The sequence below is a fragment of the Rhipicephalus microplus genome, chromosome 1 (genome assembly GCF_043290135.1).
Source record: "Rhipicephalus microplus isolate Deutch F79 chromosome 1, USDA_Rmic, whole genome shotgun sequence".
Taxonomy (NCBI): Eukaryota; Metazoa; Arthropoda; class Arachnida; order Ixodida; family Ixodidae; genus Rhipicephalus; species Rhipicephalus microplus.
Window position 1 is genome coordinate 157,812,284 of NC_134700.1, and position 14,775 is coordinate 157,827,058.

Below are 14,775 nucleotides of genomic sequence, written 5' to 3' on the forward strand. Positions count from 1 at the left end.
CTCCGTTGCAGCCGGTCCAGTGGCCTGATCGGCCTTGGCAGAAACTCGGCATGGACATCATCGGTCCTTTGCATAATGTTCCGAAAAATGCCCGGTTCATTGTTTCTCTCATTGACTACCATTCCAAATGGCCAGAGCTTTGTTTCACACATACGGTTACTTCTGAGGTCATCATTGAGTTTCTTTCTTCAATCTTCAGCCGGGAAGGTTTTCCTGATGCCATAGTTACGGACAATGGTCCACAGTTTCAGTCCCAACATTTCGAGGCTTTTCTTTCACAACGAGGAATTCAGCACATGAGGTCATCAGTTTTCTATCCCCAATCAAATGGGCAAATCGGGCGCTTTAATCGCGTTCTGAAGGAACATATCCAGATCGCCCAATTAGAGCACCGTCCCCTCAAGCAAGTCTTGACTGAATGTTTAGCTTCGTACAGGTTCACATCACAAGGCACCGCTGAAGTGTCTCCTGCTCAACTTCTCCACGGTAGGCAACCGTGAGTTGCTCTCCACATAGTCTCTTTGCCTCGTAACATAGCAGTGTCTTCTCCTGATCAAATCCGTACCAGGGTTTTTTCTCATCAACAAGCAATGAAAAAGTATGTCGACACCCGTCAGGTGCAAAGCAGTCCAAAGTTCGCACTGGCGATATAGTCAAGGTTCGTGTGCCAGGCAAGCGCCCTAAGTATCGGGGTCCTTACAAAGTTTTGGGCCAGGTAAGCCCCACTTTTTTTCGCTTAAGTGATGGTAACATCTGGAATGCTTCGCGCCTTGTTATTTTTCATACGGATTCGCCTTCAATACCTAAAAGTCTTCCCCATCACGTTCCGTCCACGCCTTTCAACTATGCATCATTCTGTTAGGACGAGGTGTTACCAGTCGGTGTCGCTGGTTCCAGTACACCAAGTCTTACGGTTCACTTCGAACCTTCAAATACGGCTGAGACCGTTGAACCGGACTCCGGTCCACAAAGTTCTTTCGAAGCTCATGCTGCGAGCTCTGATGAAACCGCGAATTTTAACGCTCGTTCAGAGCCTTCACAATCTTCTTCTGCTCTTGATGTGTCACATCAGAGCACAAGGGACCAAGGTGCAGAGACACCTGATTCTACACCCAAAAGGGCCCGCCCTAAGCGGAAGCGGCAGAAACCGCGTCGGCTCGAAGACTACGTGAGGTAGAACTTTTGTTCATTACAGTTTGCGAACATTATTGTTCTGTGAAAAGGTCCAATGCATTCAAATCAATATTGTACTGAGTTGTGTACTTTTTTCAGTGCATTTTCAAGACTTCCATTGTACATTTTTTCAGTGCATTTTTAGGACTCATAATGTGTGAGTTCGGTGTGCCGTGCTCTGAATTTTCATGTGTTCTAACGTACATACCTTGTATAATACGTTGGTACCGATCATGTATAAATATAAACAGTGTATGAGTGAACTTCTTTCGAGGAGGGGATGATTGTTGTGTTCTAGGTTGTCGGTTTCTGTTTCAGAATGACATGTGAGGATGCCAGAGGGCACCGCTCAGGCATCCAGGATTTCAAGGCGACTGTAAAATAAAATGAGTGTGCGTTGGGTAACCGTGGAGTGCGGTTGTTGTTCTTCTCTTCGGCGCTTCGCGCCAACCCATGTGTTCTGGCTGGTCGGCGTCCCCGCTGGCCGCGTTCGTCTCCGTCGGCCGTCTTATTTTTATTTTTCGTCGGGACCAGCCAGCCCCCAACACAGTATTAGTCAAATTTCGAAGGAGGCCAAATGGCAGAGGCTGGTTTACTGTGCCGTGTCACTGCACGTTCGAAAGCACCAGATGGTCAAAGTTAGTGGAGCCCTTCACTACCACGTCTCATAGACATATCGTGGTTTTAGGACTTAAAGCCCCAGATATGATTAATATATTTTGCATCCGATCTGTTCTTGCACTGCATCTAATATTGGCCCACATGCTTATTCTCGTAAAGGCTTCTTTGAAGGACATCGTATATTCACGAAGTGAATGATGATTGGACGAAGCAGAGCGATTGTTTTTGTTACCTTGAATCACCCGTAACATTGAACACACACGCATGCAAGTGAGTGACAAAGCGCTGCACGGTTATCTGCAAGGTTTATTGATCATTAAGGGTATGTTGTGTGTAGTTGTAAATTGTGTCTTGCCTTGATTATTACTGCCTTTGTGGTATCGGATCTAGAATGGCAAAGACAAGGTCTCTGCATGTTATCCTGGTGGTTGTTGGTTGTTTTCAGTCATACGAAATTTAACGTATACAGCATATCGAGATGTCATATACTGCACAGGCCAGTCGTTGTCCGTGGTCATTAGCGTCATCCCGATCCAAACGGTATATACGTGTCGCCATCGCCATCACGGTTACGGTGCCCGCCAACGCCGCCAACGGACAAGCCTCCACCTCAAGAAGCTTCATCCCTAAAGTAAGACGTTTTTACTCATTGGCTTCATAGTGGGTAAGGGGCATGGCGGGAGGGGACCAGGCGCCACCGTACGCACGAGCAGCTCGTGACCTGGAACGGAGCGCTCGCCCCTGCGCTGCAGAGCGATGGCCGACAACATTCCCAGCAACGAGGTCCTCGCCGTGCCGGCTGAGCTGTACGCGGCCGCCAGTCCCTTTCCGCCAGCCTACGCGAGCAACGCGCAGTTCTGCAGTGGTGGTGGCTGGGCGGCGGCCCTGTGGAGCCTCAGCGTCACCACCACACTGCTGCTGATGGCGTCGGTGTTGGTCACCGCCTTCGTTACCGCAACGCTGTTCATCTCCAGCGGCGGCGCATTCTCTTCAATGCTACCGCAGCCTACTATCACGGCCAAGGACGCACCGCCGCCATCGTACCACGGCACGCCACCCAAAATGTCCACTGTGCCTAGGTAAGACGTCAGTGCCTGTACGTGACGTGGTTAGGGCTAGCTGCGTTCGATGTTACAACGTTTAACAGCGATGCTGGGCGTAAGAACTTTCGTGTTTACGCCTGTGTAAAAAAAACGCCAAAGCTTGCGTCAAGATCCGCGAGGCTAAATGACGGCGAAGATAGTTTATCACTAGCTTCGCGTGAATGGCCAAACTCCAGAGCGAGTTCGCGCTCAGTAAAGCGGGCTTTGGCACCCCCCCCCCTGTTGAAGCATATAGGTCCGTCGTCACTCATTATCGGCCTCCCTCATGTCAAGGTCTGAGCGTTGCATTATCGTCGCTCCCCTAGAATTATCTCGTCGAGCGCATTCTGGATCTGCAAGCCTCTTCTCTGCAGCATCTTTAGCTAAGTAGGACCAAACCGTTCGGCACCCTCCAAAAGTCCTCGCGGCGTGCATGGCGTCAGAAACTGACGGCGAGCGATGGCTCCCTCCGGCAAAGTGCGGGTTCTCACACAGTGGCTCACAGAGTAACCTGCGGGAGCCGCCCCCACAGGTATAGAAACCCACTAACAGCTGCTACGATCCCCTTCAGCATGTTTTCTCGTCTTAGCAAGGACAGAGATATGTCCTGCAGTGATACCTTCCTCTTTAGTTTTCATTTGCTTAGTGATATCTCCCTAATTCGCTTTTATTTTGCTTTTTCCGAAGAGCGCTGCGGTAATAGCGGCAGCCGGTGTAATTTGAACCCGGTCATGGTGACGTAGGTTTATACAAGCGAGCTTCGAGATATTCTGCGTCGGATTCCCTTTCACGCGCGTTTTGCCTCTCTGGCACCGTCCCACCTGCACGTTCTCCGGGTGCATGCCGCATGGGTGGATCGAGTTGTCTTACATGGCCCTGTTCTCACTGTCCTGTGTGCCTCTCCTAACAGTACGTCGCCTCTGCTTTAGTTCTTGCAAAAGAAATTGCTAATAATAAAAAGCAAGATGAACGACATGTACACATAAAAAGTATCTACCGCGGCTACCGGACTCATTATGGCATTCTCGGCGGCTGACCGCCTGTGGCGTTCAAGGATAAATAAGCGGCGAGTGCCACCAGCTTGGAGGCGTTGAAACCTGACCTGGACATCGAGTCTTCGGGCAACAGAAACTGGGGCGATGGGGCGGCCAGGGGCTTTTCTGCACTGCGTTCAGAACGTTGCGCGTTTCGTCTGAGCCCTGAAATTCTTTGTCGCTCATAATTCACGCGTCATCGGGCAGCTTTCCCGTTGCCTTCTACGAATTTGGAGCTTCTTCATATTCGGTTGCTCTACCTTGCGGGAGAGAGGGTTTTCTACTGATGTGTGCAGCGAGGGCGGTCGTCGGGCTGACGCACGCTGACTGACAAGAACGAATGTCTCATGGACAGTTACAATTGTTTAGGTACCATGGAGTGGTGGAGTCAGGACCCATGAAAAGCCGCCGCGGAACTAAGATGCAAAGAGGAAGGGGAGACCGAGGAATCTGCTGGTAAAGGAGCGTCGTTTTGGCTGCGTGAGAGGGATATCTTGGGGAAGTCTGGTTGCTTGAAGCCCCGTGAAATCAGGGAAGATCATTAGGTGCCTGGAGCAAAATTTTGCTGTGGCTTAGCTCAGCTATGCCAAGATATATGTAGCGTTAGCTAAGGGGCTTTCGCTAAGCTTCACCGTATATAGTCAGTCCCTCGTCAAGCCTTGACACCATTGACGGCGTCTTGCTGTTGCTGTGATGGTTGGGCATGGCGATCAGCCTCCATGGGCGACGCCACTTTCCCAGACGTTCTTCCTTTTGCTCCTGTGTCTCTTCAGCACTTTTAGCCTTGCGTCGTTCATTGGATGTTAGCCCCTCTCTTTACTAACACTGAATAACTGGCTCAGTTTGAGTCAGATTGAAAAAAATACCTTAGTATGTTATATTGTAAGTAGCATCTTTCATGCAACATGCACATGTACTTGTAAATTTTGCATGTAGTCGTGTGTTGAGCTTCCAATGTTCATGTACCATTTTTATCTACTCGTATTTTTTTATGTGCTGTGCAGTGCAAGTCAGATGTATAATGAGCTAAGTTGATTTTACTCTTTTTTCTTTCTAGTGCTGCTTGATTAATAGTAATCATAGTAGCTGTACATATTGACAACTTGCTATATTCTCAGTAAAGACTGGCGCTATTGTGAATAAATAATTGAAATAAATAAATATCAAAATACTCTGCCACACTGAAACCTTCATTTATTTGCAAAAATTGCACTGATATTTGTCAGTGGACATTGTAAAAGGTTGATGTGAGTGTGCGTGACCAGTTCCATTTCTTTTTTTATGCGCTTTTAAAGGAGCAGGCGTATTGAAAAATTCAAGAGACCTTGCGAAAATTGCACGTGCCTACAAAATGTGGCCTTTCTGAAATCTGAATGAGGTGGCAGCACGCTGTCTTATGAATATCGCACGATTTTCTTGGACTTGTAGTACGTTTATTAACCTAACCCCGCAGATTTTTTAAGCCATGGCTGCCACTTAGCTCAACACACGCACACACACACAGACACTTGATGAAGGTCACACTCTAGGCCGAAACGTCGAAATAAACCACGTTGAGACCGCTCACGGAAGATCTACTTGACTATATATATATATATATATATATATATATATATATATATATATATATATATATATATATATATATCACATGCGTCCCATGTGACATGCCTCCCGCGAAAAAGACGAAGGCGACAGCGCATACGCCCATCTGCACGCTTTTATGCAGAACGCAATAACGAGAAAGATGAGGAACTCTCTCTCACGCGGTTAACAAAAAGACCGACCCGCTGCTGTTTTCTCAGCGTCTTCGAGTACGACCTCTCTCTTGACGTCGCGACACTATATATATATATATATATATATATATATATATATATATATATATATATATATATATATATATATATATATATATATATATATATATATATATATATATATATATATATACCTGCCCGCAAATGTTGCCCCCACACTTCACATTTCACATATACTTCCGGAGCCCCTAAGCGAGCTGTATGCGCGAACAACGGAACAACGGACCCATAGATGTATGGGAACGCTCGTTTACAGCACGAGTGCTTTCTCTGGAGTTTGGACGTACATGTCCTGTCTGTGGCTGTAAGTGATCCAGCTCGAAGCTCTCTTCTTTGAAAAGCAACCAACGAACAATCTAGCATAGTCTTGCTAAATGCTTGCAACAACACAGCAGCAATAATCAGGTTAGACTTTTTCATCGTCCGGCCAGCTTCGCTCCTTCAAACCTTGTGCTACTTAGTGCAAGCTTAGACTTTTTTTTTCTTATATGAACTTGCCATTTGATGAAAAGCTAAACGACGAGAGACCGTAATAGTTGTCTGGACAATTACTGTGCATTCAGAGGAACTTGTCATCCAAACTCAAGCGATCAAGCTACCACCCATATTAGCCCATCAATAACCTCGAATTCTCCGCTGGGGCGCCGGAGTAAATCAGAGCCACCTAGACCAGATGCGATAGAAATAAACTGTGTTAAAAGTAAAACTAGAAGCTAAGTTCTTCAGCGTGCGGTTTGGCGTAACCCAAAATAACCCACACATACGCAAATACGGAGGTCCCACGGGAAGCCAACCAGGTGGCGCGCCTCCATTAGAGTGCCTCGATGCCCATAGAGTTTCCATATATACACTAGAGGGAACTAACTCTGGCGCTAGAGTCTATGGGAGCTGCAACGCACGTCGTTTCAGCGAGCGTGGGAATGATGGGTGGTACACACATTTGTGTAATATTCGTACTTCTGGCCTGCTTTTGGCTCCGTGTGTGTTCGTGTGGCTTAAAACTGTTTTCTTACAAAACAAATATTAGCACATGTTCAGCAGTTGCGCTTCGCCATCTAATTTTTTTAACTTACCTTTCCAAATTGGGTCTCGAAGTTCAAAAGGGTTGAATCTTTCTTTCAAAACAAAACCGAAACACAGCAATAAACGAAGCCCCAAGTACGATTCGCTGCCCACAAGTACGAAAACTAGGCAAATGTGTGTACTACACATCATTCCCATGGTCGCTGAACGATCGCAGCGCCAGAGTCGCCTCTAGTTAATTGTAGGAAACTCTATGTCGATGCTCGCTCCTCCGGCGCGCGCATCGAGGCACCCTATCTTCAATTATAGTGCACTAGAATACGGGGTAGTGTGTTCAGGGAGGAGCCTTGGCTGCCGCAGTTGGTATCGACAGCCGCGAGAAGGCGCCACCTTAGCATGGGCTGTCACATCACGCATTGTTTCTTATGCACTTCTGTGCTTTGATATTAGTAATATCAGGGGTTATCCGGAGTAAATGCATACTGATCATATCTTGGTACCACAGTACCTTGTTGCGTTCTTCTATAGAAAATACATTGCAAGTACACTGTGCTATTCGTCGATTCCTCAATTCACAGTCATGACGCAGTAAAGTCGACATGTATCACACACTCCTGGGAAGACAGTCGATTGGCCATCAGCTCTTTTCCTTTACTCACCTCAGCAGCGAAGCCATCTTGTTCAGTAAATGAAGCTTAATAGTTCATCGGTAATAAACGCCTGAAATTATCGAAACAATTATATGTATTCGTCAATACAGTTCACGTAAAGCTTTTCTAACACGTGTTCAAATCATTGCCACGGCAGAGCAAGCTTTCCAGACGTGTTCTATGACGCGCCCTCGCAAAGCCGCCGCAATCGCGCCTGTACCTCGACGGCGTGCGTGGAGTACGCGCGCCGACTGCTGCGCCAGATCAACACCAGCCGTGACCCCTGCGACGACTTCTACGCGTACGTGTGCGACGACTGGGTGCGGGCGCGGCCGCTGCCTCTCGGTAGCGAGAGGCTCTCGGTGGACACTGCCCTGGTGGACGGCTACGCCGAGCTACTCGCCTCGGGACTGCGCGACAATGCGACCAGCCGGTTCCCGCCGCTGCGCTTCCTCATCGACAACTGCCTGCGGCCGCAGGCGAACCTCTTCCACGCCCTGCGGGCCATGTTCATGGATGCAGCTCGGCTCCGACCATGGATGGCGCAATCGAGCGCGCGCCGCCGTCCGTCGCCCGTCGAGGTGTCGCGCAAGTTGGGCGTCGCCTACCGCGAGCTCGGCGTCGACGCCCTCTTCAGGCCCTTCGTGGTCAAGGAAGTCTCCTCAAACGACACTCGCCGCTTCGTGGGGCTCGGCGAGCCATCCACAGTGCTCCTGCGCGGCCCGCTCGAGCGCCGAGAGTACGAGCTGGTGCGCGTGAGCTTCGCGCCCCTGCTGGGCTTCTTCCAGAACCAGACGGACGCTGACCTCCTCCAGTTCGAGGAGAGACTGGCGCTCATGCTCGGCCAGCCGCAACTGGACGTCGCGGCGCTTGTCAATGCCAGCATAGTCAAGGTGTTTGACCTGCCCTCGCTGAGGAACATCGAGTGGACTAGCTTCCTGCAGAGCGTGTTCGGCAAAGGGCTTCGTCCCATCACGGCCCGGACGTACGTAAAGCTGGCTTCGCCTGACTACTTCCTTCGCTTGGCGCGTGGGGACCTGCTGCGCTTCTCGAGCGACCTACTGGGCTACCTGCTCTTCCGCATCACCATGGCGCTGTCACCTTTCATCTGGAAGCGCGAGCTCCGCGACCAGCTCGCCTCGGTGGCCTACGCGCGACACCCAGAGTTTGCGCGTGCTCTCCCGCAAAGCCACTACTGCCTGCGCCTGCTAAACCGCTTCGAGCCCAACCTGCCGCTGCACGTGTCGCGGCGCCTCGCCGAGTCTCTGCTGGGAGGTGAGAACGCCGTTGAAGACCTGGTGTCTACGCTACGCCTCGTCTTGCTCGAGTCCGTTCAGGCGCAACTGGGCCCACTGAACAGCGAGCTGCGCGCGCACCTTCGCGACAAGCTGAACGCCGTCTCGTGGGAGCCCCTGTCGCCCCGCGCTATGGACAGCGAGTCGACGCGAGCCGAGTACGTGGACGGCGTCTACCTGAGCAACTCGCGCCTCTCCACGGCACAGTTCGTCTACACCTGGATCCGCAAGTCACTCGAGAAGAAGCTGATGGCGCACATGAGCACGCGTGCGGCTGCCGCAGGCGGCGTAGCGGCCTACCCGGGCTGGACGGGCGGCTTCCTGAGCGCCGAGAGCCAGTTGCCACCACCGTACGAGAGGCTCGAGATCCCGCTGCCCGTTTTTGACTTCTTCCTCAACGAGGACCCTTCTCTGCGACCCTTGCAAATTGCTAGGGCGGGCCCCAAGGTGTACCGGCCCCTGCTGCGCGCCGTCTACCACTGGGCCTACAACTTCGAACACGGCAGCAACGCATACGGAGCCGAGACGGCCCTGTCGCGTCGCATGAACAACTTGCGGCGCTGCCTGAAACGCCAGTACTCTGCCCTGTTCTGGACCGAGCAGAGGCCGCAGCTGGACGCATCACGCACTTCGTGGTCTGACCTGTGGGACAGCCTGGCGTTGCGGCCGGCGCTGGACGCGTTCCTGCTGGACAGTGGTCGCGTGGCGCCTGACTATCGGCTCGCCTTGCTCGAGCACTGGAACGCCAGTCAGCTCTTCTTCGTCTCGTACGCCGCCAACATGTGCGAGAACGGCAACCAGCGCTTCCTGCGCAAGATGGCCGCCCAGGGACCACACAGTTCCGCCTGGTTCCGTGTTAACGGCCCGCTGCGCAATTCACTGGAGTTCGCGCGTGCTTTCGGCTGCAAGGTTGGTTCGTTCATGAACCCCGTCGACAAGTGTGCCCTAATTCACTGAGTGCGCCCCTTTGACAGAGCTTTGCGAGATCTTGTTATATACCGACAGAGAAATCAACTTTAGTGCTGTGACGTTTTTATTCGTATATTTCACGCGTGTATTTTCTTCATCATGCGCAACGCCGAACGAAGACTCATTTGTTCAGTGTATTTTCATTATTTAGTATGCTTAACTGTGTCAGTGAAGTGTATGCGAGTGTGCAATGTGACAGTAAGCTGATAAATTCACGTCGCACTTGTTAATTATCTCAACGCGTTGTCGCCTCACTGATTGTTTACGTGGGCAGTATTAAGTCCTTAGTTCTTACGCATATGCTGTACCGTTGTTCAATCACGTTTTTGAGACATTGCGCAATTTCGACAGTATGCATTAGCAACAACTTCGGCGCTATAATACGAACATCACGAGTACACACATTTTTCGTTTGGCCGAGTAGTTTGCTTTTTCGCGCTTACGCAGTTTCATTGTGAACTTTGGTGCCTAGCTCGCAAATATTCAAGGCTATAATAAAACGTTTCGCGTTATTCGCAGTTTCGAACGTGTAGTACTCTCCCACAGGTAAATATGTATACAGTCTCTTTTCAGTAGAACGACACACCAAACTGATCCATGCACTGACTAGCGGAGTAACTATCACTCTAAGAAAAAAAAAGTATTCGGGGAGTATATAGTTCTGCGACTCGACGATAATCGCCATCTGAGTTCTCGCGTTTCTTCTTTTTTTGAAAACCCGGCGCTGGCTACTGTCTTCTCAAGAATCACTATGTCACCTTTATTACACTCGCGCTGTTCGTGACCGCAAACCATGGCGATAACACGAGGAAAGTACTCGAAGTAGATGACTATTATTGTTGTGGGGCAGAAACGCTCCCCAAATACTCGATTTTTTTAGAGTGCACTCCCAGGTGAATTGTACACAATAATGGAGAGTAGTTTTCGACGAAATTCTGCATGGCGCAGTCATGACTGCGTGGTTAGAGTGACTGCGTGGTCATGACTGCGTGGTTAGAGTGCAAGTACGCATAAGCGACAGCACTATACGAGAAGACAACGCAACGGTAACATTAAGGACCTCTGGCAACAAATTTGAACATTCTTGATGCTTGTGTTCAGTGTTCTGTGTGCAGGTACACTTCTGAGCGATTATTAGTGACGAGTGTTGCATGTAGAATTTAGTTAGTTTGGTTTTAAAGCAAGGGCGAGTGCTGAACCGAGTATTTCTCGTCGGTTCGACATTTTCTGTGGTTTGGCATAGACAGGCCTCCTCGGGACGTGGCAGAGGGCAAACAAGTATATTTGTCGATGTCAGAAAACGCTTGCGGGGCACGTACAATACCCCGACTGAAAGCCGACGAGGGCTATTGGTCGTCACCACTCTCGCTCTTCTGTCGGGCTGCTGCCAAGGTGGTTGCCTGCGTAGGCCATGAATGTTTCTCTTTTTTACAGCGAAAGCTGTCATAAAATCAGGAACGCAGGTCACGTTCAGCGCCGTGGTTGCGCACCGCCGCCGCCGATGTCCGCAACCGATATCTCAAGAAATCGGAAAAAACGCCAGGCCTGCGCGGAAGGCGCAGCGCAGTTGCAGCGAAAACTAGAAGAGAGACCTTCCAGATCCTTTTCTAAACACCAATTGTGTAACTGCTGCAAGCACACTTGCTTGATGCCCACTACGACATTAATAAAAAATTAGGGTAGTAGGCCGGAATTTGCTATGCTATTTTTCGTCATTCTTCTGATAAGCCTATTCGTCGCTACACTACAAACTGGAGCGACGGGTTGTACCCTCCACCCCATCCAAGACTAACGAAAGAAGAGAGCGTGATTTTCAGACGCCTACAAAGCAATACTTACATACATGGCATAATAATGCACCGCCTCTACCCAACAACACACGGCCACATCATCATCATCATTTATTGAACCCTTAAAGGCCCCTTGCGGGGTATTACATAAGGGGGAGGCAAAAACGCAATTCAATAGATGCATGATTGTCAATGGTACAAAGCATAATCAAAAGTGAACTACATGATAAAAACAATGGCAACAGAAGGAAATATATATATATATATATATATATATATATATATATATATATATATATATATATATATATATATATATATTAATGAGATCTAACAGACAGTAATACCAAGGAATGTACAGGGGAAGTTATTAGAACCAATGGAATGTAAATAAGAAGAAAGAAAAGTGGATGAAAAGATAACCAGCCGGCTGGTTATCTTTTCATCAACTTTTCTTTCTTCTTATTTACATTCCATTGGTTCTATTAACTTCCCCTGTACATTCCTTGGCATTACTGTCTATTAGATGTCATTAATATTGTGTTAAAACACGGAAAAACGAGCGCTTAGGTATACACTTCTTTCCCTTATATATATATATATATATATATATATATATATATATATGTGTGTGTGTGTGTGTGTGTGTGTGTGTATGTGTGTGTGTGTGTGTGTGTGTGTGTGTGTGTGTGTGTGTGTGTGTGTGTGTGTGTGTGTGTGTGTGTGTGTGTGTGTGTGTGTGTGTGTGTGTGTGTGTGTGTGACGTATGAAGTGATGGTTGGTAGAAGTAGAGGAGGAAGAAGTGACAATAGAATAAACATGGGGTATGAGCCAGGCCACGTCTCCCATTCTTCATAGCGTCACACGAGTCGACAGGATGAAGACCTGCCAGCCCCTTCATCAGTCGCTCATCATGTACACAGTCCTCCGCATGACACCCTGAACATACATGATCTACCGTACAAGCGCCTAGCAATACGCATAGACCAGCGTCATGTCAGAAGCATCTACTGACCTTCCCATCCAGAAGTACACCGGAGCAGCGGATGATGGACCCGTACAAGACTGGTTCGACCTGTTCGAGTTCCACGCTACCGCTGCATCTTGGTCGGAACGGGAGATGGTTACGAACTTCAGCGACTATGTCACCGGTGAGGCATTTAAGTTTTACCTCACCCACATATTCGACAACGACGAGTCTTGGCAAAAGATGAAAGAAGGAATGATCATCTGGTTTCAAGACTATAATGAAGATTCGATTAGCACACGCACTCTCAGTGCATACAAACTCAGTCATCGCAGTCATAAGCAGCCTTTACGCACTCGAGTACAGAGCATGAATTTACAATTCCCGTCAGGTGAAGCTAGCCACATGCTCACGGAAAGACCACGTGGTCGTGTTCCCAACCTTCAACCTGGTTCCTCATCCGCGGATATATCATCAATGCTCAACTCACCGCTGCATAAAAGAATTGAATCCACTATTAATGACCGAGATGCATTTAATACTTCATGCCGCATGCGTACTTTGCAAACTGACTTGGCATTCAGCTCAGCAGTGCCACAAAGACAGAATCATTCACAATCAGCATCTTGTGAAGGAAAGTCTTCTGCAGAAGCGTCTAGTGTTCATCAATTACAAGATCGAATCGACGTGAATCTAGTATACAACCTCACTGCCAACAATGAAAACAAAAGCAGAGATGCGACTTCTGATGACACAAGTAATCTTCAGGCAATCACCAACAATGAACGATTTATGAATACAGAAGATTCAAGTGCACGAAACTCCGCACATTGTTTTATGCCGGAAACATCTGCATTGGTTCACGTCGTAGAAGCCTGCGAAGGACTTGCTAAGAATCCTGACACAGCACGATCAATGTCACACCACAAGCAAGTCGACGAAACCAAGAAACTGCAACGTCAACGTATACTTCAACATTGTCAACGACGAAAGGACACCTCATCGAAACCACTTTTAAGGCTCGAAGAACATTGCAAAAAGGCCCATCGTCGTTGATACATTTTCCACCAAAGATCAAGAATGTGCCTTCCATCAAACCATCTGCGACATCGCCATAGAAAAGACTCCAAAAGCCACAAAAGCACCCCTTGTACTCGGCAGAAACACAGGCAGCCCCCAATCAACCTCGATCAACGCACACGCAAGCTGCCTGCACGACCTGTGCCACGACGAAGAATTCGATGCCTACGATATCTGAACTGTCCATTCTGCAAGGTGTTCGAACCTCGTTTGTTGTTCACAAGAATGCCGGCTGCGATTTTCGCTATCTCCACGTCCAAAGCATTTTTGTGTTATCCAGGACGCAACCACCAGCCTCGCCCACCAGAGCTCCTGCGTTAACCATACTGCTGCACTCTCCCCTGAAGTCTGAAAGTTTACGGAACTTCCCTGGAGCACAGAACCAATTGTGAACTATGACATTTGTGACATTTTAACCTCTCCTTGTTTGCTTTTTATTGTTCGTAATCCACGCTTTCTTTCGGGGGGGGGGGGGGGAATCGTGTGACGTATGAAGTGATGGTTGGTAGAAGTAGAGGAGGAAGAAGTGACAATGGAATAAACATGGGGTATGAGCCAGGCCACGTCTCCCATTCTTCATAGCGTCATATATATATATATATATATATATATATATATATATATATATATATATATATATATATATATATATATATATATATATATATATATATATATATACGTGTAAGAAAACGGCAACAATTGTAAAGTATATAGCTAACATATCAAGTGATTTGTGATTAGCTGTTTAAATTTTTAAGGGGTTTTGTTCGTGCACTATGAATTCAGGCAGGTTATTCCAGTCTTCAATGGCAGTAGGTAAAAATGATTCATTGAAAGCGTTAGTTGAACCATGTAAGCGCTGTAAACATAGGGAGTTAAAGAGGCGACGCGATGAACGGGTGGGAGGTAGAAGAACGGTATTGCGTTGCGACGGGAAATTATGGTATAGTTTGTGCAGAAGGCAGAGCCGAGTGACTTTGCGGCGAATTTCTAGAGGAGGGAGGTTGAGGGATAGTTTGATACTGGTAATACTTAAGCGAGAACTGTATTGTGAGGTGATGAATCTGGCATCGCGGTTTTGAATTGCTTTTAATGCGTCGATTAGGTAATTTTGGCGAGGTTTCCAAATAGCAGAAGCATATTCAAGTTTAGTACGCGTGAAGGTTTTGTAAGCTAATTTTCGGATTTGCGGTGGGCAGGACGTAAGCAATCTTTTAATATAGCCAAGTGATTTTGCTGAAGTGGTGACTAGCTTTTGCTCGGACCAT

The 14,775-nt window shown here is 48.2% G+C and overlaps 1 protein-coding gene across 1 annotated transcript; it reads left to right on the top strand.

The window, feature by feature from the left end:
- Nucleotides 1-2,550: 2,550 nt before the first annotated feature.
- Nucleotides 2,551-9,655, top strand: LOC119177790 (neprilysin-1-like). Its single transcript, XM_075867673.1, has 2 exons — nt 2,551-2,873; nt 7,561-9,655. Exons 1-2 carry the CDS (start codon nt 2,551-2,553, stop codon nt 9,653-9,655), a joined length of 2,418 nt encoding a protein of 805 aa, XP_075723788.1.
- Nucleotides 9,656-14,775: the final 5,120 nt, after the last annotated feature.